General features: G+C 46.0%; 1 protein-coding gene across 5 annotated transcripts in view; it reads left to right on the top strand.

Annotated features, from left to right (window-relative positions):
- The window catches only part of PHLDB2 (pleckstrin homology like domain family B member 2), a 127,797-nt gene that overhangs the window by 54,681 nt on the left and 47,459 nt on the right, over positions 1-25,657 (top strand). For 4 of the 5 annotated variants that reach the window (XM_063349118.1, XM_063349125.1, XM_063349110.1 and 1 more), the window contains 3 exons: positions 10,852-10,959; positions 14,303-15,651; positions 24,700-25,083. In XM_063349118.1, the coding sequence (XP_063205188.1) occupies positions 10,905-10,959; positions 14,303-15,651; positions 24,700-25,083 (1,788 nt within the window). In that variant the 5' untranslated portion in view covers positions 10,852-10,904. Of the gene's footprint in view, positions 1-1,351; positions 1,465-10,851; positions 10,960-14,302; positions 15,652-24,699; positions 25,084-25,657 lie in introns of those variants that run through there. The other variant, XM_063349093.1, reaches the window with a different exon arrangement.

The raw sequence follows: 25,657 nt of genomic DNA, 5'->3' as shown, positions 1-25,657 counted from the left end.
CCAGCACACACTGATCCTGGGGGTTCGGCGGCACCTCCCCGGAAGCTCTTTGCCCTTGTTGTTCTCCTTGGGAACAGCTGCAAGCCAGCGGTTAGCCTCGCTGCCTCTGCGGGGACCCCTGAAGGGCTCTGGATCCGCACCCCCAGCCACTCGCCAAACAGGGGACAGGCGAGGCATGTACCCTTGCTTTGGTTTCAAACTCCCGCCATTGAGGCTCGGCCAGGCTCAGTGGCTCCGCTCCGCGCTGTAGGACAGCAAAATGCTGGTGGTGGCAGCTGCCAACTGCGTGAATCCTTTGCTGATGCACGGGGCCAGGACGGGAGTCTTTTGGGGGCCCTACGTGTGTATACATGGGGCCTACAGGAAAGATGGGGAGGGACTCCTTATCAGGGAGCGTGGCGATAGCACGAGGGGTAACAGTTTTAAACTGGAAGAGGGGAGATTTAGATTAGATATTAGAAAGAAACTCTTTACCATAAGGGTGGTGAGGCACTGGAACAGGTTGCCGAGGGAAGTTGTGGATGCCCCATCCCTGGAAGTGTTCAAGGCCAGGCTGGATGGGGCTTTGAGCAGCCTGGTCTAGTGGGAGGTGTCCCTGCCCAGGGCAGGGGGGTGGAACTGGGTGATCCTTAAGGGCCCTTCCAACCTGAACCATTCTATGATTTATGATATTTATGTGTGTATGTATATAATACACATATAATATATATACACACAAATATATATATGCACATGTATGTGTGTATATATACATATATATGTATAAATGTAATACACATATATATGTATCTATAATACACACATACATGCACATGTGTATTTTTTTCAGGTAAGACTAAGTTGCAGTAAGGCTTCTGAAAGGGGGCAGCAGGTTGGTGACCCCGGGGCTGGGGCGAGCGGCAGTGACACCCCACCAGGGCAGAGGGGCAACGCGGCTCCCCTCGGGGGTTGGGAGGGCAGAGGGCAGCCCCCTCTCCGACAGGGCTGCCCTCGGGATGAGGAGGAGGAGGAGGAGGGAAGGCGCAGGCAGGTAATGGCACCCCCCCAGCCCCAGGCGAGGGAAACCGGGCCCGCGCCCTCCCAGAGCCGCCCTGTTTGCTCAGCTAATCTCGCAGGCAGGAAATTGCCAGGCGATTCATATTTATGCATCGTCGCCCCAGCCCCCCCGCAACCCCACGCTGTCGGTATTCCCTGCGCGCCTCTCCCCCTTTCCGCCCCGTCCACCTTCACACACACCCCCCCCCATTCCGCCTCCCCTTCGGCCGCCCCGCCGCCGCGACCCCGGCCTGAGGGGAGCGAACCATTCCGCCCGCGGGGGGTGCCCCACGCCCCAGCCCTGCGCGGGGCGGCGCTGGCTGCCGTGCGGGGGGCGGCTCCCGGCGGCGGGGGGAGGCGGGAGGCGGCGGCGGCCGGGCGGGCAGCGGGATGCGCGGGGGGCAGCGGCGACAGGAGGCGGCGGTGGCGGTAAGTGCGGGGCCGGGAGGGGTTAGGGGGGTGTGAAGCGCCGTCCCGCGGGGTGGGTGTAGCGCTGCCGGGGCGCGACGGCGGCTCCGCTCTCGGGGATGGGGAGAGGGTCCCTCCCGGGCGCGCAGAGCCCGGGCTGACGCCGGCTGAGCTGCTCACTGCTGTCCCCGGGTTTTGGCTACTTTTAGGGGAGTTTTGTGTCACGCATCCCCCCGCAGCCCCCTCGCGTTTCTGACGGGTGGGGGCGGTGGGGGACACCCCCCCCCCCCCTTGCCGCCCGGCTCGGCGGAGACCCTGGTACGGGGCTCCCCCCGTGTTCCCTCTCGGCGCCAGTCGCTTCTCCCTCTTTGTCCGGGTGTTTCACTCCCCCCCCCCGCCCCGGCCCCGGTGCTGGCGGGCGCTGCCGCGTCCCCGCCGGCGAACAAAGCCTCTGCCCCGGCTGGCGGCGGGGGCGTCCGTCCCCGCGCGTCCGTGGGCGGAGGAGGCGAGGGGGCAACCGCGGGGCTGGGCTTGGCTTGGTTCTCCGTCGGCGATGATCTACCTGGTGGAGGGGAAGCCGTAGGACAGGGCTCTTTGTCCGCCCTTCTTTGTTAGGCTGGTGGCTTTTCGAGCTTCCTGCGGCGGTGCGAAGGCTGCTGTGCCCGGCGGAGATGGGTTTCTCCCAGGGCTGAGCTGATGATGGATGGATGCTGCCTCGGCATCGCTGGAGTTGAGCAACAGGAATCCGGCATTGCGTCCGATTGGCTTGCGAATATCAAGGGGTTTGGGGCTGGGGTCTCCCTCTGGCAGATTTAGGTCTTGGAAGTCACCTTTCGTGTAGCCCTGTCAGCAGCCGGAGCCGGGGTACGCTTCGGTGTCGCCCAGAGCCACACGCTCGGTAGTGAATTCAGCTTGGAGACGGGAGCCTTTTCAGAAAGCTACCGAAAAGGAGGAACAGGCTGGATACTCAACAGTCCCATCTTTTCTCCTTCTGCCCCAAAGCTGCCTGAGGAATTTCCCCATGTGCAGAAGTGTAAATAGACTGGCTGTGCTTACATAAAAGCTCGAGAGATGGGCTGTCTGCTCCTGACATAGAGTGCTTGTGTGATCTTAAACACATGGCTTTTGTCACCAATTCCTTTTCCCCTAAATGCTCATCTTGTCAACGTGTCATCTTGCCTGGGCACCTTGACTCTGTATGTGCCCGAATCCTCCCTGTCTGCATCTCCAGGGCAGCTGGGTGGACGTGTTGCCAGTCAGAACATGGTGAATATTTCATCTTTGTGCTGCACCTTCCCTCTCTTTGGGGGGAAGAGGGAGATAAGAGAGAGGCAGTTTTGCAAGTTCACACATCTGGTGAACTTCTCAATTTTTCCTTTCTCTCTCTTCTCATACGTAAGGTCCCCAAAGATAAGGTATTAACACAGGAAAGGAAGAGAGATGGGAGGAGGTAAGGCGTGGTGGTGCCAAATGGAATCACAAAGGATAGGCTTGCTTTCCCACAGCAGAAGGAAGCAATGTAGGAGAGAAAGGAGATGAAGTAATCAGAAGATGGAAGAGTGCCTACCTTTGCTGTCAAGGGAAGGGGTAGGCTGAACTAAGAGGGCAACAGAGGAAGAGATACTTTTAGGGCAGGCGAATACTGACACCCTATCATTTCCAGAGGCAATAGTACCATTTTTGTTCATTTTATGCAGTTCCTTTTCCACACCAGAAGTTTGTTTCCCTTCCATTTTGACAAACGCTAAATTGACCCTTCTGTGTGCCTGTGTTTTTACTGAGGGAATGGAAATCTTTGTCAGAAACCAGGACAGGAAGAGCAGTCATTTTTTTCCATTTTTTCCATATCAGTTAGTGTCTATGCTTATCAGATACAGTTAGCAACCAGCTCCTTGAAAGTATGCAAAGACACCAGTTGACCATTGTTGGGCAGGAACAAAGTTCACTATGAAAAATTTGGAGTATTTTGTTTTTAGATAGGAAGCAGAGGATGGGTCAGATAAGATTGCAGGTCCGCCTTGAAGCTAGAGTTGGATCAGAAGGACTAAAGGGGTTTGGATGGGAAGATCTTGCCTGTCTTTTCCACTTGACGATCCAGAGGAAAGCTGAAATAATGAAAGTGGGTGGGGGAGGTGCTGGTGATTGTTTATGAAGGAACTGATGTTGTGTTCACTGCACGTGGCATGTATTCTCTCCATATTCATTTGTTAAACAATTCTGATGTGTAGTAACTGGCAGTATAGCAAACAGCACTTCCCATTGAATTAACTAAACAGCTATAAGACGACTCCCTGTTTCAGGTGCTCAGATAAGATGCTGTTCATTTAGGTTTTGTTTTAGACCAGCGGGGCACATCCAAGATGCCACGGAAATCCAAGGGAAGCTTTCTCCTGTAGAAGGTCCTCCAGAGACTGCAATATAGGAGTGAACTCCGTAAATGTGACCAGGCTTGATTTTTCTTACTCAAATCTCGTGCAGGTGGAGTCAGTTTAATTATGTGAAGTGGTGTAACTGCAGGTCTAGTACCCGTATTCCTCACTTGAGGGAAGGCAGCCCTGGGACTTGCTGATAAATGCTGGCCTGTATTGGTGCCGGCAGGCCCGTGGCTTGGTAGCACAACAGCCACGGCGGATGCCACTTGAGCTGTCGCTTGTCATGATGTGGTTTTGCCAAGCAAGTGTGATGAGAAGCATTTAGTCCAGGGGCATGCTCGCTGCCCAGAGAGTGCTGGGAAGTGAAGAAGCGTTAAAGAGCTAGAGGGGACGTTTGGAAATATGGGGCAAGCATCTCAGGAGGGAGACAAATTGAGGAGAAATGGACAAACGAAGTAAGAGAGACAGAAACTGTCAGAATAAGTGGTCACTGGAGGGAACTGATTAACGAAAGGAAGTGACAGGCACAAAGTGGCAGTGAAAGAAATCAGCACAGAGGAAAGCAGATCGTGGGCAAAGGTTACCTGAGAGAGTGGGAAAATGCAATAGACAGGGAAAAATCGTAAGGACATCCAAGAAGGCCAAAAAAAAGAAAAAAGACAGTAGATGATCTTTGAAGCTTTTCTGATTAGTTTTTCTAGCTGCCTAGATTTTCTGGACTTAGCTTACTGCTGTGTATGGCAAACTCTCACTGAATTTGTTGGGGGCATCCTAGGGGCAAGCTTATCATGTCAGATAGAATGGAAAAGGAGAAACTTTTCTTTAGGGTCTTTCTGCACTTGTACAGTGAGAATTTCTGCTCCTATACAGTATCGATTTGGATTCATAATTGTTTTTCACTCAGCCCCCTTCCTGAAATTTTACATCAAGAAAGTCTGTATTTCCTGGGCTTCAGCAGTGGGAATTATATTGGTCTAGAGTATTTATGTGCATTTATTACTACACCGACTAGGTTGTTTTGGGTTTTGTTTGTCTGCGCATTGAGATGTAAGCAATCATAGTCCACCAGCCACCAGCAGAGCTTTCTATTTGCCATGTCTGTGGGAATTTTTTAAGTCTCGATTTGCAAATCTTTTGAGCATGCTCAAATTTTCAGTACAAAAGGAGTTAATGAAATAGTGTCAGAATAATACCAGGGAGCTCGTCATTGCTGGCGTGAGATGAATCGGTCATTGGGTCGGATAACTGACTCTTAAGTTTAACTGCCAGAAAGGCATGAAGATAGAGAAGAGGAGCATGACTTGAGGTTGGCTTGCCCTCTGCCAGCCCTTTTTTTCTGCACGAAGAAAGGAGTTCATTGTTTTAACAGAAATCTCTTCTAATATGTTTTGTACCTGCCAGTGGCTTTTCTTTGGGCAGAAAAGAATTAACTCTTCGTCTCACCTCAGCTTATCTCAGTGAAGTAGTCCAGATGAAGCAGTGGTTTGTGTGACTGCAAAATAAGGAGGCGGCAGTGATGTCTACTAAAATAATGCAGTTTGAGTAGGTAGTCTAATCTCTTGTCCTACCAGATGCATCGGAATGAGATTAGATTCATTGAAATGTGTACTTTAACAGTTTCAACTTCAGGTAAGAGTAGCTATTATGGCACAAAAGTTATAAAGCCTCAACATTTTCACTGTCATTTTTATTTGGACGCACTCAGCAGTCAGTGTCTCTTATGTCAGTGGAAGGCCAATGGAATCCTGGGCTGCATAGGGAAGAGTGTGGCCAGCAGGTCAAGGGAGGTCATCCTCCCCCTCTATTCTGCACTGGTGAGGCCACAACTGGAGTACTGTGTCCAGTTCTGGGCTCCCCAGTTCAAGAGAGACAGGGAGCTACTGGAGAGAGTCCAGCGTAGGGCAACAAAGATGATTGAGGGATTGGAGCATCTGCCTTACGAGGAAAGGCTGAGAGAGCTGGGACTCTTTAGCCTGGAGAAGAGAAGGCTGAGGTGGGACCTTATGAACGTTTACAAGTATCTAAAGGGTGGGTTTAAGGAGGATGGAGCCAGACTCTTTTCAGTGGTTCCCAATGACAGGACAAGGGGTAACGGGCACAAGCTGGAACATAGGAAGTTCTGATCAAATATGGGAAAAAACTTCTTTACAGTGAGGGTGGCAGAGCACTGGAACAGGCTGCCCAGGGAGGTTGTGGAGTCCCCTTCTCTGGAGATTTTCAAGACCCGCCTGGATGCAGCCCTGAGTGATGTGCTCTAGGCAGTCCTGCTTTAGCAGGGGAGTTGGACCAGATGATCTCTAGAGGTCCCTTCCAACTCTGAAATTCCGTGATTCCGTGAAATCTCAATTTGTAGTCAGCAAACTGTAATATTTACATGGTAATGATTGTTTACATTTTTGATGCACATTTAAAATTGTCAGTTGTCATGACCTGATTAAAATGATTATGTGGCTTCCATCCACTGGAAAGGGCAATTGATACGACAATGCCTACAACATCAGTCCTTATCAAGTAGAATAGAATCATGCTAATACGGTAGGACAGAATAATGAAAAATGTCGTATTTGGGTGTGTTTTTTGGAGTAGTTGAGTTTAGTTATTCCAGTAAAATAGATGTGGTTTATGAGGGGGATGAAGTTATTTAAAGTGTTTTCTGTTGTCGCTGAATTGCCCTTTTTCTGCTCCTTCCCCAATATCCAACGCGATACTTTCTCAGAGGAAGAGATAAGCCGTGAGAGCGACTTCCTCTGCCGCTCCCTTTTCCACATCGGAAACCTGCAGGATTACAAGGGAGTGACTTAGTCAAATCTGATTCACAGATACTTGCTTTTTAATTTATTTAGCGTGGGTGAAGGTGCCAAGCTATGAGCTCTGGGAACTAAAACACCCTGTGCCTGTAACCAGGCTTAGTGGCACCGCTGGGATCAATGTATTGCAAGCCCACCACCATGAAAAGGCAGGGACTGAGCAGATTTCAGGGCTATGCTGGCAGGAAATTAGCTGTAGTTTAGGGTCTCTAGTATATTGTGTTGTGGGGGAGGAGGAGGAGGAAATGAAGAAGGAAGTTTAAGGTGACCTTTAAGTAACAGCCTTGACGAGTTGGCCAGTTTTTGGCAGAGATGGCTGCGCTCGCTCTTAAGGATGTGTCTGTTTGCTAGTTTATGGATACAGAATCTCCACCAAATTATGCAGGTGCCTTTCTGTGAATATATTGTTTTAGTTTGACGGTAAGCTTTAAGGGGTTGGGGAAAGACGGGTTTACACTCAGGTGTTTTTGGAGGTAAACTACAGATCCTGGTGAGTTTTACTTTCCCATCAGTTTGAGCCTATCGAGACTTTTGTTTGCAAATAGGCAAAGTAAGTCAGGGAAAAAAACAGGCTTGATTTAATCAGGAGCAAGTACATTGTCCTCAGATTATGCAGGAAAAAGGTAAAACAACTTGGTAATGGAGCAGTCCATTTATGCACGTAGGTGTGCTATACCGTGGGAAAGTTAAATTTCCGGGCACCGAAGCCATCGGCACTCATTCACCAAATTTAGTTCAGGGGGAAAAAAATCTAAGAGGCTTTCTTGTTTCCAAAACAGTGTGTGTTTTATTGGAACAGTTGAAGTAGACCCTAATAGTTTGAAAACCACCTTGTTTCAGAACAAATTAAACCCTAATGGTGTTGCGCGGATGGTGGCAATGGTGGGGTTTTGTCCTTGCCCTCCACCACTACTTGGGGTTTAATCTGTTTTCTGTGGGTGGCTGTACACTGCTGTCAGAGTTTCTGAAGAGAAACTTCTGAAGAGAAGTGTCAGAGACAGGAGAGGGGACAGGAGCTGCTGGGAACCACCGGTGATGTTTTGCGAGAAACCGAAAATGAAGGAACAACGAAGAGCAGAAAAACCTTAAAGGAGAGATGGCTGAATTTGAGAGCTCTGTTTATAATTGACTGTTTATTTTCAGTTAAGGGAGCGCTTTAGCAATGCCTGAGGCATCGCAACCCACTCGGTGGGTAATGTAAGAGCAAAGTGGGTGCCGTAGCAAACTCTGCTAAAGGGAGGTGGGTACCAGCCCCGGCCGAAGTAAAGGAAGGGGTGAGAAACTACGTGCTGAGAAAATGTCACCCTGAATCTATGGACTAAAAGCTGGGTAGAGCTGTACCTGTGGCTTGGTTGAGCTGCAGCACCAAGGGAAAGGAGTTTTTACTGTAAAGCCACCCTATGTTATAATATCTTAAAACTGGAATCCTTTGTTTGACTTGCCGCCTGTTTGAGTCGTGAATCACTGTTTCTTCTGGTCGTTAGTGAAACAAAACTTAATTTGGCCTGGGCACCGTAGAGATGAAACATGATTGGTAATGCTGTATACATTCACTTTGGATGACTTTATAAATCCCAGATGAAATAATTTTGCTTCGTTCCAGCCAAGGCAGAGCACGGCATGCGCTCTGTAACGAAAGTCAGCCTCGCTGGTTGTTGCATGAGGCCCTGCTTAACCCTCATCTGAAAGAATATGATTTTGTGAGAGCAGATAAACTCTGGATTTTGAGCTGTTCATTTGTTTAGCTCATTAATTCATTAATTGTTTCTTGTTTATGCACACAGTGGAGAGTTTTTGAAAGTTCTTACCCCCAAAAATCCAATTATTGCTAGGTGACGACTTCTGTGATCTCTCATCCTCTAAGAAGAGGGATGTGTAATGAGTTCTCAAACTTGAACTGAAACCATATAAATATTTAACCTTAAAAAAGACATTTTTCCTTTCGGCTATTAGCAAACCCAGGTATTCACCAAACTGAACTGAAGACTGAATTTTCAATTACATAGAAAACCCTTCCCTCTCTGCTGTTCTCTCCTTAACGTTTGTCATGTTGATTAAGTGGTAGCCATCATCTTACGAGACAGAAAGGATGAGGTTTTTGGTGATCTTACCAATTATTTTAACCATAAAGCAGCAACGTTGGAGACACAGGAAATCCAATTATACTTTTTCCTTTCTTTTGAAGAACCCTTTTTTCTGTCTTTTAATTCCAAGTTGTTCATATTTTAGTTTTCTGTTCTATTATATGATTATACTCCTGTTACAGAACAGTGTGAAATGTTGAGAGTTGCTAGTTTTCTGTCTCAGGTTGAACATGTCCTGAAAAGTTACGTTTTTCCTTGTTCTCTGGGGAGCTCAGGTTGAAGTGCGGTATTTTTAATAGAGATTACACAAGTGATATGCCAAGCAGGCAAGGTAGCACCAGTTTTAACAGGATTTTTGTCCTAGCCCTCCACGTTTCATAGGCAGGCAGAAGGCAGAGAGCCAGTTTGACACGCGAGGGAGCCACTGTTAGCTCTTGCTGGGGTCAGCTGCCCGTCGGCCACAGCCCTGATGGGGGGTCCCGTGGGCAGCCCCCCAACCCCGCTCCTGGCAAAGCAGGCACCTAGGATGCTACACGGGTTTTGAGTTTGGAGGATGCAAGGCAAGCTGGAAGGAATTAGGGAAGGAGTCTCTCCATGGGGTGGAAGACCCAAGGGGGGGCGAAAGGGATGGTAAATGTTTCATGTCAACAAAATAATCTCTTGAACATGAAATTTGGGTTGAAAAGCTGTCCAGGCTGTTTCCCACCATCTGCTCTGGAGAACTTCAGTTCTGCGGTGCTGGAGAGGGCAGGCGCGGTGGGTGAGTCCCCCCCAGGAGGTATGGTGCTCTGAGGGTCTCCTTCATTTCCCTGTCTCCTTGGAGAGCAGAGCTGTTTTCGGGGGATGGTAGATTGTGTGCTCTTGGAGCCGTCAGGGTGAAGCCCACCTCTCGCTGTGAGGCAGGGAGAGGTGCCCGATGGGGTGGAAACTCTCCTTAGGGGTGAGAAATGACCTCTGCGGGGAAAGAAGCAGCACTGAGACCAGCACTGAGAAGCGAGACCAGGAATCCAGGAGCAGCGGAGAGGGACAGGGTCCCCCTGTGGGACAGCACCCTGGTGAGGGGAAGGCAGTGAGGGAGAAGCCCAGAGGTCACGGTGAAGGAGCTTCCCTCTGCAGGGGTTAGCAGCCAGCTCCCTTCTGCCAGGGCTGTCCTCCCAGGAGAATAACGTGAAAAAGCATGGCATGAAAAGTCTGTGCAGTGGAGAGCTGAAACGTTGCGGCTGCGATGACTGCGGTTAATTAAATAGGTGGCTGGTCTCTAGACAGCCCCAGACATCTGTCTCCATTCTTCACTTGTTTTTCTGCCGCGTTTCTATTTGCTTGTCCAGAGTTAAAGCCCAGAGGACCTACAGATGGTCACCATTATTTTTGTCACTTGATGCAATTTTTTTTAAAAGCTTTTTTGTCGACCTTTTAAAAACAGATGTGTGTATAAAAAAATAAATAAACCTTTTAATAGAGCAACTCACTGGAAATCTTCTATGTGGATTTAGATTTTATTTTAGTCTTTAGTGGCTGGGGTTTAATTTTGTCATTTCTTTTAAGCCAAGTCTCTTGTAGCCGTATCATTTTTTTCTATTTTTTTTTTTTTTTAAATAAACTTTAAAGAATATCTGCATTCCTCGTCTGGCTTCTTTGGAACCTCAGAAATCGTTGCATGCCAAAACATTTTCTGTGTTTTGGATCGTGTACCTTTTTTGCATAGGTTTCTTCACGATCGCAGGATGCTGGCGTTGCGTGGGCTGAAATTGGGCTATGGGCTTTCAAAAATAAAATCTTTAGCAGAGAAGTCCAACCTTGTTAATGATTTCTTAAGGAAGCCACAGGATTGCAGACAAAACTCTGGAGCTGTGACTAGTAACTGCCTGCACAGAGTCAGGATCATAGATAATAGCTGATTGTCAAATCAAATTATATGGACTTTTAAACTTATAAAACAACTGCAGACAGTTGGTGTCTTTTTTTTCACAGTCTCCACATTAAACATGGAGTGCTCTTTCCAAATATCTTTTAACATATTTCTTTTTGAGTTGTCTCAGGAAATTTAACCATAAGAAATGCCAATTTTGGTCTATGTTATATACTTGAAAAATGTTCTCAGAATACACTTCTTAACATTCTTTTCTTTTGTTACTTTATTTGCAGGTCAAAATTTATGTTTCACTCAAACTAGGATTGTTTTAACTATCCTGTAGAAGATGAATATGATGCCAAACAGAAGCAACCTTTCTTCCTTTCAGAATGCTGGATCAGGTAATCAATTAATAAAAATGAAGTTTGTTTGTAAGTATACTGAGATCTTGACGAATTTGTTATTGATTTTGGTCCTTTAATTCTCCTGACACATGGATAAGATCAGCGCGCTGTTCTTATTCCATATCTAACTCCATTTACCAGGCAAAATAAGGCCACAGCTGGATACGCTGCAGACAGCCAACCCTCCCCCATCGGTTTCATGCCTGGCTGGAATAGATATCAGTGACCCCCAGCTAAAATAGTCAGGAAAGGAAGAAAAGGAATGGGGGGGAGAAAATAATAATAATAAAAAAGGAAGAATTTCCTTCTCTGTAGCTCCAGGCAGCAAATACTTTGCTAAACAGAGGAGCCTTGCGCTGTGCGCTGAAGGGTACCGAGCGAAATCTGGAGCTGAGCTGGATGCAGGATGGGTTTGGGACAGGCTGGGTGCCGGAGCTCCTGGCCTCAGTCCCTATAGCTGCATGCGGGGGCAGCGTCAGCCGGGATGTGTAACGCATCCTGGCGTATTCACAAAGTCTCATCCCAAACATTGCCCTAAAAATAAACAAAACAAACAAGATCTGGTTTGTGGGAAGCAGCCACGGGTTCAGCTAAACATGTGCTGTCGTCCAGTTGGGATTTAACCGTATGATTGCGGGCACTGTGGTGCTGGAACCAAACAGGCAGAAGAACTGGCATAAGGTACAGTAGAGAAAAGCTGAATCCGAGTGGCTACATGAAGGTATCGTGACCTTTTCTTACTGTACTTGTTTGGATTTCAAGTACAATGAACGCTTCATTGCTGTGGTGAACAGGCCTGAAAGTTTCCATGAGCTAACTTGTTTCTTGGCAAAAGCATCCTGTCTTTTTAGGATTAAATGCGCCTTACTGGTGTTGCAAGGGAGTAATAAACAATTATTAATGTCCCATTAATGTGTCTGCTAAGCTATTTATATAGGAGCCAGTGGAATTTATGCAAAAACATTTGAACTTCAGCTGTGTTCAAGTTATGATTTGGACAGTACAATTTTGATATGAGATTAGCTTTCAATTTTCAGAGGGATTCGGAAGAGGGAAGGAGAAAGACGAGGATAGAAACTAGGTTCTGTTCTATAATGGAAGGCTAAGTATACAAGACATATACATTGTGCTTTATATCTGTGCTTTTAAATAACTTTTACATCTTGTTCTTCTTCCTCATAACACCACTAATATGATGAATGCTTAAGCTTTTCCAGATGATTTTTTTCTCGTTCTGACAAGAGTTCTGTTGAACATGGGTCATGTTCCTCCTTTTGTTCGTTTGAGCTTTGTCATTGCTGTTGATCAAAAGTTGTGAAAATAGATAAAAAATGACAAGTAAAATTTCGGATTACAAGAAACCGCAGTTTTACTTCTCACGGTGGTGATGGTGTGATGGAGAGCTCTGTGACCTTACTGATTCAAAGGCAACTTACATAGTTGTGTCATCATAACAAACATGTTAAAATCACAGCAAGTAAAATCAAGGTCAGTATAAAGATATTAAATTCTGTGTAGCAGTAAACGTGAGGCTTGGTTTTGAAGCTGCAAGTTAGTGTTTCTGGCCACTGCCAAAGCTTATAATATAACAGATGCTTAGCCAGGTCCACTGTGGTCAAGAAGGTTTTGATTTTTCTTTTAATATTTTTTGCTTGTTTGCTTCCTTCCCCATAATGCTGACTCCTTTTATCTTCTGCCTATTCAATTACATTATTAATGACGGCTACCTTTTGTTCTTAAACTTATGGGTTTGTTCCTTAAGAATTGAGGAGAATATGTTGTTACAGACTTACCACAGTTTGTGTAGAGAAAGTCTGTGCAATGGAGGTCTATTGAATGATGCCCTGGACAGTAATGAATTCCAGGGGGTTTTGCCTGGTTAGCAAGGAACGTCCCAGGAAAAAAAAATCAAAAAACCGTTCACAGAATGCATTGCTACGTTCCATTAGGTATCCGAACCTAGTGATCCTCAATGAAATTGGATCGTATCAGCTCTGGTGGAGGGTGGGACTCCAAGTTTTGTGCCTAGGTTCATATAATTGTCTGAAGTGGTACTTGGAAGAGGATTAAAGTCTTGCCTCCGAGGATTTTACAGGCACTTTACACATTTGGATGTTAGGTTTTCCTGCCGAGTGACAAGCTGAGATTAGGTTTCTCATGAGGTGGCTGAAGTCACAGGTGAAATATGACTGAGCCAAGAGTAAATCCCAGGTTTGACCCTTGTTTTCCAAAGCAACACTCGCTGGCACTGCAGGAACTGATGCTGAAGAGTAGTGCTTTATTAGTTGGAAGCACAGCCTAGCGCATCCAAGGAGCTTCTGTAAAATGTTAATGGAGCCATTTCTACATCAGCTGAGGTCTAAGTGCAAGCCAGCTGGGGTTCCTGTTTATCTCCTGCAGTGACTGACACTGTCAGGAGCTGAATTCCTTTCTTTGCTTTCGGCAAAGTTGGTCTCAGAACTGTGGGCTGGAACTTGACACATGGTTGAACAATAGCATCCACCACAGCAAAGGCTTTTTTGGTGTGTGTCCTCTTCCAGAATATAAATTACAATTCTGACCAAGTGTTAGGACCTGGAGCCTTAAACTCCTGACAGTGTTTTGAATGGTCGTGTGTTTTTGTTGTTGTTTTGAGTGAAGTCATGGAGCCTAGCATTATACTTGTTTAAGGCTATCTTTTAACTAAAGTGCTCTTTCCAGATGTAGGTACAGCTTTGTATTTTAAGAGCACTGAGCTGAAACACCTTGTAAAATGGGCCTGGGTTTTGTACTTTTCCATGAAGCTTTGCACAACAATCCACAGAGTAAGCAGAAAGGTGACGAACTCCTACTGAGCTTTGAATGGAGCTCATTAGTATATCGGGGCTCGGATGCACAAGCTGCACAGGTTAAAAGAAGAGGTGGTCCAGAGCTTATGTTCTGTATTCTGAGCCCTCCTTTACTCGGCTGCCTGCTTCGCATCTTCTGCCTGCACCTCGGTTCCTCAGCTGTGAAACATCAGGATAGTAACGCTTCCTAACTTCATGGCTGAGCCACAGACTCCTGCAATGGATAAGACACCAAAGAACGAGTCTAGCCTCTTTCCAACGGTGTTGCTGATTTGTAGTATGAATTTCGTGATGTCCCTGTAGCCCTTCTTTTTAGTCTCCATCTTTTGCAAAAACAGAGGTGGGAAAGTCATGCATCCCCTCCTTTGCTTAATGATCTGAGGCACATTTATTACCAGCACAGTAATTACTACAAAAGTGTTCTTTTCAAGTTAATGTGCAGGCATGCACACGCAAGAGGCTACCTACTTGCTAAAAGCTTTTTATTTTTTCTTCTTTTCTCTTCCTTACAGATTCCAGTAAGATTATGGCAGAATATAGCCACACACAAAACCAGATGGAATTACAAAATGCTAGTTTGGGAAAGGCTTCTGTGGCGAATTCCCTTGAAAATGGTCTCCAGGATATTATGGAAAACCTCAACCAGAAGAAATATTCATCAAGTCTCAAATTTAAAACAAACGGGGACTATGCTGGCTCGTATTTAACCCTTTCACAACCTATGCCAGTTAAACCTAATCCTTCCTCCAGTGTTAAAAATACACACTCTATTACCAAAATTCAAGGAGGCAAGCAGTTCCCCTGTGAAAGCCCATATCTTCCAGATAAAAGCATCTCTGTAAAGCATTTGGGTTCCGTATCAGGCACGTCTCCATCCCTCAGTGGGTACAGTTTAGGAAGGACAGACTTTGATATTCATGCCAACAGAGAAAATGAAAAATCCCTTGGACACATGGATAAGTTTCACTACTCAAAGTACAGTCAGAGAAACAAATCGTATGACAACGTCTACTTCCCAGGAATGTTGGAGACGAAGAAGATCTCAGGCTCGCTTCTGACCATGTGGAATGGAAGCTCGGGGAACGAGCTGATGCTTTCACCTGCTAGCAATTCAGGGGCGGCCAGCATGCCTTCTAGCCCAAAGCAAGGCAGGAGGATGAATATTGAAGACAGCCTGGCCCTTCACATAAAGCCAGTTAAGCACAAGGATGTGATGATGGAGACTCTGGGTTCGCGGCCTAGAAAATACTCTGGTGGATCTCTAAGTCATATGGGAATGTACAGTCGTTCCCTACCCAGACTTTATAAATCAACAGAAAGCCAGCTGGTGCCATTAAGTTTGCCACCCAGAAGCTCTCTGGGTAATACTAAAAGGAAAAAACTTGGAGAAAAAGATCTACCTCAGAATGCTTTGGATGCTGATAATTACCTGAATTTTTCTTCTTGCAGCTCAGGGGTTTCACCACATGCAAACTCTGTCTCTGGGAATAATCCCTACGCCAGTTCAACTCTTAGTGTTCCTGCAAGCCCTCGAATTGCTAAAAAAATGCTTTTAGCACCTTCTTCCCCGTATCTTTCTGATGATTTCGATAGACTCGGACTCTCAGGAACAAGCCCCAGTAGTTCTTTCTCCCCAGTGGATTTTGACAGGTCGTTTTCTATCCGAAGAAACCTTTCCACCAGTTCCGTGGAACTTGACGACCCAGATCTGGAAAGTTACAGACAGACGCCAAACTCACTGCAAACATCCATGCGAGAGCGGAAGAACAGCATTAGCTCCATTTCGGGAAGAGAAGACCTCATGGACTACCACAGGAGGCAGAGGGAAGAGCGGCTTCGGGAGCAGGAGATGGAGCGGCTGGTAATTTTTTCTCTTCCTCTTAGTTTTTCGTGGCAGTTAGCATTTGCAAACTGTCCATCCCAGATCTAGCCATCAGGAGGGTACAGCAAAGCATAAGCTGCCGTGTTTTGGAATTCAAACGTTGCCTGCTTCAGATGCCTTGTTCATTACCATAGTCCATGAAGCTAATGCTTAAATAGCGCCCTGCTGCAACGGCTGGGGTAGACGGTACCATTCAGCCATCTTAAAAAAATGTTGGAACCCATGTAAATTGCGTTCGGTCATCCTGTGGGCTCTGTTAAAATGTCTATGTGCGTAAAACCCACAAATTGCACTGCAGGGATCCAGCACTTTTTGTTTTATATGATGGTGCTGTTTTGTGGTAAGCGGGTAAAGAAAAAAAGAGACTCCACTATAAGCTGCTCAGCCGTGTGTGCTGCGGAGTCAGGTATACATTGGTGTGGGTTCAACACCCGTCACCAGAGCGTTCTCTGCTTGGTTGTGGATTTTCCTTCTGAGTATTTTTGTTAAAATGTAAGCCTCCTTGCTTCTCCCCCTCCCAGAATGGAGTGTAGCAGCGGGGGATGGAGTTTCTCTCTTTGTCTCTAGTCAACGTAAAGCATTGCATACTGCTTCAGTTTGGGATTAAATTTGGTAGTAAAATGTAATTTATGTATTATTGAAACAATTTTTGGGTAGGAAACACACACAGATGGTTGAAACAGTGCCTTATTGAAACTGTCTCTGAAAGTATACTTATTATTTCTTTGAAAAAGTTTCTCGGTGGCTGCAAGTCTCTGACCCTATTAACGTGCGTTCATATTGTACTGATTTTATCATCGAATCTGAGGTCATTAGATGCTCCAATTGGTGTTTCTGAGTCTTAGTAATACTTAGTAACTCTTAAAAAAATCGTTACGCTTGTGTGCTTTAATTCAAATCTTTATGGATTTGAGCGAAATGGGTGTGGGGAACTCTTAAGCCCGTCTGGTTTGCAGACAGACAGCGAGCCTGCAGGGGAGCTCACTGCCTGGGAAGGCCGGGGTGACAAGCCGTGGGGAGGCGGGATGCGGGTGCAGGGGGATGCGGGAGCAGTGGGATGCGGGCTCAGGGTGATGCCCATCAGGGGACACTAGCAGTAGCCCACTGCCAGTGCAGGGCCACTGCTCCCATCTCGAGCCACACCTGGGAGCAGGTTCAGCTGAAGGTTTGTAACCTGTTGAGATGTCTCCCTCCCATCTCACCTACGTCCTTGACAAAAGTGAGGACCCTGTGAGGCGGGCAGGAGCCTGCCTTTCCGTCCCCAGCCCGCTCAGGGCTGTAGTCTGTAAAGATACAACACTGTTGGTTTGCAAGGTGTGAAAATGTTCATTTTTGCCTGCTTAGAGCTGGGGCTGTAGAGTTGAGGTGTGGGTGTGAGGGGGCGGCAGGCACTGCCCCTCTTCCCCCTCGGTGAGCAGCCCCTGCCCTTCTTTGCCCCACTAGCCTTTCAAAACCTCCGCCGGCTCCCCTTGAAGCTGCAGCTTCTCGGGAGCAGGGGCTGGGCTCCCTGGGGCGAGGAGGGCCAGTTACCAGTGGAAATGACTGGGCAGCTTAGGAAAGGTTGTTAACGCTTGCCCACACAAAAGCGGGAAGCATCAGCAGAAATGGTGGCAGGTTGTTTCTCTCTCTTCTTGGCTGCCTGCTCCCTGCCATTCCTCCACTCCTTTCGGAAATCTCCTCCCTTCACCTTGGTCCTGGTGCTTTGTGTGTGCAAAGTGGTGTTTGCTTCTTATCACAGGCTTTTCCAGACAGTCATGCTGTAAAACCTGAGATAATCAGTCATAAAAGACAACGTAGTAGAGTGTATTTGTATTTCAAAGAGAACCGCGCTTTTTTTTTTTCTTTTGTAGTGAGGTATGGAAGATATGGGGTTGTTTCAGTATTCAGTAATGCTAAAAGGTTTTATATGTGGATGTAATGACTACTTCCCCCCCCCCCCCATTTCTTTTCTTGCTGGACAGTACTTCTGAAGAGTCCTGATTCTTTAAAAAGAGAATTTACCTTCTGTTTTTTCCAAGCATGTTAAAGTGTTTGAAAGAAGATGATGTTTTGTGTGTTGGATGTAATTTGAAGACAAAGGAACTTCCTCCTTCTTGAGTTCTACTTCTGTTCAAGATCCTGCTCAATATTTTTTTTTTTTCCCCTTGTTAGAGCTGTCTGGTGGAAGAGTTGAATGTCAGGAGCGCGTGTCCTTCCAAGGGTTTCAGAGTCTGAAAAATGTGACAGATGATAGGTTTCTAGATCTCTGAGAAGGAATATATTTTAAAAGAAAAAAATAAAAAATTGCACGTTAGCTCTTTGTACATCAGGGCTTGTTCTCTTTTGGTTTTGTTTTAGTTTTGTCCTTCTGTGTGGATCTAGTCATGGTTCTATCCAAGCAGGGTCTTTATAGATCCAGCCTGAGCTTCCAAAGACCAGTTTTGTCTGACCTCGTGTACCGTGAGATGGACAAAGGTTAGAGATTCAGGTCTCTCTTTTTTGGGGGGTGGAGAGAGGTGTGAATAAAAAAAGCCAACTAAACAAGCACCCACGGATAGCAAAACTGTGTGCTTTGGCTTTTCAGTGCTGAGTAAAAGTTCAGCTTGAGTAGCTGGTAGGGGAAACGTAGTCTCTCTTTGCACGAGTATTAAACTATTACATGCTGCGGTTTTTGAAGCAAAGTACACAGAAGAAAAGTGTAGGACTACTCAGAGAACTTAATCAGGAACATAAGCCTCCTTTTTAGAGGATTAGACTGCTCTATGGCCCAGGTACAAAGTGTAGAGCATCTTGCATTGCACCAGCACTGCCCCTGTAGCTATCCTGCTGGCACAGAGCGGTTCTAGGGTGTTGTGTTTGATAGCTGCTACTCACTTCTGGATTTACTTTTTCTTAGTAAAATCTACGCACACACTGTAATCTGGCCTAGTATCTGCCCTTGGTCTCTTCTATTTTCTTTCACTTGTTTACTTTTTCTTTTCCATATAAATTATTCTATGAGTTTTACTCGTGCTTAGTTTGCTTTTTAAGTGACAGAGGCACCTCTGGAAGTTTGCATTTTGAGCTGCTGCTTCAGCCTGCACATGAAGCCAAATGATCTGCTGTCATTGCCCAAAGAAATAAACAGAGAATTAAAAAAAAATAATAATGGTACAAATAGTGAAAATATGTATTGCAGGGTGGGTTTTTTTTCAGAATGATTTAAAATGTCTGAGTTTTAATTTGTTCCCGTGCACCAAACAGAAAAGACGTGTATGTACTTGTGTAGGATTTGGCGTTTCTCCCTCCCTCTTTCTTTTGATTTGCCTCTTGTTGGCTGGGTTTCCCCCAGACAAGCTGAAGACTGGTGCCGCGTCTCTTTTGCCAGCCTGTTCCTCTGTGACTTGGGGAGCGGGAGGAACCGGAGTTCCCGCTGCTGTCACCCCCCCCTCCGCCGCCCCCGGCGTTACTGCTGGGGACCGGTGGGCTGTGGGAGCAGGTGGGACGGCGGGAGGCTGCTCCTGGGGCTTGCAGAGGCAGGGGGCTGGTGGTGGGTCACGGTCTGCTGCTGCTTTTCCTTTCCAGCCCGGCTGACCAGACCTTGCGTCTTGGCGTAGGGATGTTTGTACAAGCTTTACAGGAGTCGAAGTCCGAGTTAGCTATCGCTGAAGCTAGCCCAGGAGCCTTAGAAACAAGGGGAAAAAAATTACCACTGTGATCTGAGAATATTCAATGAGGTTCAGTTAACTATTGAATTTTTAATTTTATTTTTTTTCCTAAAGAGGAAATCTCACTCTTTTTTTTTTCCTATCTGAGACAAAAGCCCAACTGTGGCAGCTGCTGGAACTGAAAGGCAGTCTTTCTCTTCGGCCTGCGGGGAGGTCGGGGATGGAACAGCACAAGCAACACAGTCAGATAGATATTAAGGCCGTCTGTTTTGTTTGATGCCTGCGCACTTGAACAGCACTGAACTTGATTTTTTTCTACGGCTTTTTTTTTGGCAGTACAATGTATTTCCTCTAGATGGTGGTAGGTGCTTAAAAATTACATGTGCGGTGTCTACATGATACCTTCCACAGGCCAGCTGTCTCTACGGGTGGTTGTTAATGAACTTTCACTAGGTGCGGGAATTGTGCTGGGAGAGGTTTCGGTTTATATGACCGATGCCTGGAAGAGCAATAGTAAAATTCAAGGAGCTCATTTCATAGTCCACTTCTTCACAGTCAGAAGAGCACTGAATTTCATTAAGTAGGAAATAGTACAGAATATCCTTGTGCCTGGTTTGCATTGGTATATTACAACTTAGTAAGATGTGCTTGTGTGAGGGGAAAATGAAATGAAAATATTTTTGAATTTTCAAGGTGGTACTGCTTTAAAATTATGGTTAATAGAGTTTATTTAAATCTCCCATACAGCTTGGAAAAACCTCATACATGTTTTATAAATTTATCTTGGCACCGTGTCTTTTTATAGACCCTTTAAACATAAAGTACCCAAGCTGCATGTAAAAGTGTTACTTACCTCTTACAGGAACCCCAGCCAAGTAGAGAAAGGCTAGATCAAGGCAATTTTTCCCGCCACAAGGATTTGAAAGTCTCTATAGTGTTACGGAATAGCTACTTAACATTAATTTACTTTAGCAAACGAACAAGTCCCATATAATAGGATAAAAAGACCCTGCAGAATATAATTAATATTGACAAGACAGTACATTTTCAGGAACGTTCAGTTTCAGTTGTGTTCCAAAACATTTCCGTCGGATCTTTAATAATGCAAAGTGTGGATTACATATACTTAATTTTTGCAGCTATAAATTTTATGCAAAATAACAACACGAGCCAGCAAGAAATCGGTTTCAGGAGACCTATTTTTATGTACACAACTTAAGTACTGCACTGGAGCTCTAGTCCTTAGGCTCCTTCCGTCACCATGATTTGAAAAAGGAGCATCTGCATAGGTACTGTAGGGGCAAAAGGGCACTGATCCGAACAAAGCACAGTACTTTGCTGAAAACCTGGGCTTGCGCTTCTGGGTGCCCAGAGGTGATAATTTGTAAGCGCACGTTTGTTATTTTGGAAGCCGGCAGCATTTCCTCAGGAGCTGAATACGTGCCTGCACATGGAGGAGCTCATTCTGCGGAAAATCGTCTGCTCAGTTCCTCCCTGGAGGCTGGCTCTACTCCATGCCACCACTGATCTACTCTGCTTTTGCTGCTCTGTTTCTTCTGTACCTGTAGCGGGAAGGTGAGGACGAGGTGTGCCAGCCCGGTCCCTGCTCTGAGCCGAGGTGGTCTCTCTGCGGCGCTTCTCCATGGAGGTGCCTCTCCCCGGAGGTGCCCGCGCATTGCCTGTGGGAGACAGACATGAAATATGGGCGCTTTCTCTGAGTTCTGTGCTGCTGGTGGTCACCTCAGAGCCAAAAGGCTAACTATAGCAAAGCAAGGGCTGAAAATGAGAAAATAAAGGAGGCTGAAGTGAGAAGCTGGTGCAAACTGGAGGGAAGAGGAGGAACAGTTGGTGAGCTGTTCTCAGATCCAGTTAAAGTCTAGCTTTGAAATAAGCTTCTCGGTATCTTGACAGGTGTGAAGTCACCAGCTCCTTAGAAATGCAGGAAGGAAAGAGAAACCTTTCTCCTGCCTCTTGCCTGCGGGGTACTGAATGTGTCCGTAAGAAAGTAAGTTTGGGGAGTTTCTGCTGCTCCCTTCCCCGGGCTCTCTGCCTCTTCCCCCCTCCCATCCTTTTAGACTAGCCGCTGCTCCAAGCTTTTGCTGTGAAGCTGGTTGCTTGCCTGTCTGTGAGGTTTTTGAAGAGCAACAATGGGAAAGTGCTGTTCTTTGGTGGCCAAAAAAAGCAACAGCCTCTTCTTCAGGCAAAGGGAGCCCTGGCTGCACAGGCTAGCCATAATTCTCATTAGCGTGGGTCACAAAGGATAGACTGCACATGTATTTTTAATGAAATCTGGGGTTATCCAGTTGCTAATGGCACTTTTCTAAAAAGCTTCCTGCTTGCCACAGCTGATTAACCAAGTCTTGCCTTAATATCTAGATATAGCATCACCTCTAGGCATTTGTAAAAGTCATATACGTGACATGCAACAGATGAACAAATCCCGGAATCACTGACGTGATGTTGTTAAAAAAGCAGGAGATATATATCTCTGCTATTTTGGAACATTTTTCTTTACAGTGTGCCAGGGATGTCTCTAAGGTCATTGCTAATCAATAACAGAGGAGGGGGGTTATCCCCTTATCCCACCCTTCTCTTTCCACACCTAAATTTGCAGCCATCCATAGTTGGTTTGTAGCTTTGCAAAGTCAGGAGCGGTGAAACTTCTCAGGCAGAAAGCGCACAAGACCTGTGTACCCCTTTTTGTAGCAGGCAAGAGATACACTGAAAATACTTGGAGATGTTTTAGTCTGTTAGAAAGGACATTTTATGGGGAAATACACTGAAAGGCTTGACTCAACACCCTCCCCTCCCACCAGAGCCAAATTTAAACCAGTTACCTTCTTTTGACATACCTTTTTTTTCCCTCTGCTGTGTTCGGCATCACAAATAACTTGTGTGGCATTTCTTGCAAATTTATTGACTGAATTTTCCATGTGTTAATGCTTTTGCACTTTCCATTGCAGGGGTGCTTTCCTAGCTTGCTGCTTGACTCAGAAATTTATGCTGGAAACAGTTAAATGCAGGTGTGCTGGAGCTGGAATGAGTTGGCCGAGATGAAATGATGAGAATAGAGTGTATAAAATAACCACAGAGCTTCCTGTCCCTAAGCCTCTCGGCACATGTCAAAATAGAAGTGAGAGATATCGGTATTTCTGTAATGTGTCTGAAAGTTCATCAGGAATTTTTTTGAAGACTGGCAGAGGTTTTCCTGCAACTTTTAAGCTTTCCTGAGCATCTGAGGCTTGGGCCGGGGGGGGAAAGAATCCCCCCCCTCCTTTTTTTTTTTTTTCTTTTTTTTTTCTGACTGCAGGTTTGCAGTGAGAGCCCCTCACCTGAGTGCTTGGGCTGGGATGAGCAGTGGCTGTGCTTTGAAATTTGCCATTTCCTATTATTATTATTATTGAAGGGATGGAGGCTTGGCACGGGGTAACCTGATATACCCTGTTGTTGCCGGGAAGGATGGGACTTCGTGTCCTGATGCCGTGCTTCCCATCTAATACCGTTACGACGACCGTATGAGAGGGCCAGGCCCGGTGCCATCGCGATGGGGAGAGCTGCATAATTACCGGCGATCCCGGCCAGCACTTGCACAGCGCTTTAGGAATTGGGTTGCCTGGCCAAAAAGACTTAGTAAGAGGGAGGATAGCGGCGTTGGAGGGGTAAGGGAACAGGCTGAGGGTCTGGCAGTGGTTGCGTGGAGGGAACAAGGCTTCGGGGAGTTATAATTATGTCGATCGTTTGGGGTTAAAGGATGCCTGCAGAATCTGCTGGACCCATTTGGTGGAAAATACGAGCTAGCAATTGCTGTCCTGCAGCTGCCCCGGGCTCCCTTATTTCAGCGGCTCCTCTCTGCCGGTGCCGTTGCAGGAGGCTTCAGAGGAAACCTGCAGTGGGAACCTGGGAATAAGCTACCTGAAGGCAAAATTTCTGTCTCGCGGCGCTCGCTTGGTTGGGCAGTGCTTGGGTTGAACCATCTGGGATGGGTTCGGATGGGTTCTCCAGCTCCAAAATGCAGCTCTTAACTGCGGGTGGTGCGGGGTGATGCGAACGCGTAGTGCGCACCACCGGGTAATCTCTCGGCAGCTGTATAAAAAGCTGGGCGCTTGTAAACCAGCGATAAATTTTCATAAAAACACCAGTGGCTTGCTGCAAGGGGAGGGCAGGCAATGCATGGCCCGGACTGCTTTGCTTGATCCTTGTTATCACTCGCTGTTGGGCACAGGGAGCGTTCGGGCTGTCAGAAATAGCTGCTTTGCAAATCTTGTTTGGAAATGTAGCGCCAGAGCTTGGAAAGCGACTATATCTGCAGTGGTTCCTGGGGAAGGAGGCTGAGGATTTGGGGTTTTTGGCTTTCTTTTTAAATACTCCTGAAAATAAGCAGCATTTCCTAGAAATCAGAAATGAGGTCATTAGTGCAGGTATTAATGCCAAGCATGGAACTCTCACAGTGATCTTTTTTCCAGCAGAATTTTCAATAGGCTTATGGTAAGCAAATTTTTATTTACTTTATTTTTCTTCTTTAGCAAAAGAAACATGAAATTACATAAAAGCATTACCTCTATCTGAAATAGAAGTTACAGGAAGCTATGCGTACAGTAAAATAAAAAAAATACAGCTTTCTGGTACGTTTTATAAAGTATCATAGGATCTAGAAATCCTTTGGGAATTAAATGTTCGTAGCAACTTGAAGCACATCAGGTCAAACTGGCACAGCTACTCAGATTCTCAAGTTCGAAATGTTAGTATGAATCCATAGGGAATTTGAGTTAACTGGTAAATAAAAATTTCCCCCACTTCTGTGCATTTGGCATCTGTTGTATTTTAGATGTGATGCCTCATTTTTCTGTTAAAGCTCCTAAAACTGTGCGTTTCTCCCAAAAAAGGGAATCAAAGTTAATAAAACAAAATCAAAAAAAGTCAGGAATAAGTGAGTTCATGGAAAATCTGTGTGATACTTTGCAGCTTGGTGGGAGTATAGCATAAGTGTGAAGTGGAACAATTAGTGATTTATGCAGTGAGCTCACTGGGCATGTGTACATACAAATGGGGTATGGTTACAAACTGAATAAACAATATTAATATTAAAATTTTCTACATTGGAAAGATAAATAAGTGTTAGAACATCTTATTTAAAGAGCTATTCATTTCTGTGAAATGTACTTTTAATTCTTTAAGTTCTTCTTCCATGTTAACTTTGATTCTTCATCTTGCACTGTAATTTATTTATGTAAATCTATTAATTATCTCTAAGTGCTAGCGATATACCTGCAACTGGAGGACTTTAATCCTTCATCTAAAAAAAAAAAAAACCTAAAAAAAAACCCCAGCAAACTTTTTTTTAACTTCCTCTTTACTTTAGCTCACATTTGACGCTTATTGCTCTTGTCTTTTTTTAAACTAGGAACGACAGCGGCTGGAGACAATCCTCAATCTGTGTGCAGAATACTCCAAATCTGACAGCGACCCCGCTGCAGCTACAACAGTTGCTGATGTTCAAAAAATTAACAAAGAACTCGAAAAACTTCAGCTCTCCGATGAGGATTCGGTGTTTGAAGACTCCCAGATGAATCTGGAAACGAGGTTCAGAAGCCACTTGAAATCGTCTGCCAGCGATTCGGATTTCTCGGAGCTGAGCAACCACAGCCGCAGCACTGCTGCTTTCCTCCCGCCGAGAGGGTTGAGAGCCGACGAGCACTTCAACGAAAGCACGAAGCCTCCACCTTTTGCTGCTCCGGGCTTCCTGAAGGATGCCACCGAATCGTCCTACCTAAGCATCACACCAAAGGTAATGCTCTGTAGGAGGAAAGAGCACAAACCGTGTTCGACTGCTTGAAATCCTCCGCTAGGAGTCAGCTGTCCTGACAGGGACCACGGTTAGAATCACAGAATGGTTTGGGTTGGGAGGGACGTTAAAGATCATCTAGTTCCAAGCCCCCTGCCATGGGCAGGGACACCTCCCACTAGACCAGGCTGCTCAAAGCCCCATCCAGCCTGGCCTTGAATGGTTAGGATTGTTTGGATGTGAGAATTCACCTCAGAGCTCGTGCAATTTAGCAGCCAGCAAATGATTATTTCATTTTCTGTGGAAGCTATTAGTACTGGAAGTTGTTTTTTTTCAGAGGGATGTACAGTTCAGGAAGAGTTTTAAGATTTTCTGAGGGACAGGGATTTGCTTGAACAACTACAGATAAGGAAGGTTTCAGGAACCCTGCTTGGCACCGTGCTGGGATGTAGGAGGGAAGAGGAGCTCTGCCGTCTTCTCCCACCCGGGGGCTCCTGTCTTCTATAACAGGAGCATGTTTTTCGTGGGCAAACCAGAATGGTCACACAGGAGGTGAAGAGGAGTTGCCTGAGCCGAA

Source organism: Chroicocephalus ridibundus, chromosome 1 (assembly GCF_963924245.1).
Source record: "Chroicocephalus ridibundus chromosome 1, bChrRid1.1, whole genome shotgun sequence".
NCBI lineage: Eukaryota > Metazoa > Chordata > Aves > Charadriiformes > Laridae > Chroicocephalus > Chroicocephalus ridibundus.
The sequence above is the reverse complement of the archived record's forward strand: the minus strand, read 5'-3'. Positions and strand labels throughout refer to the sequence as shown.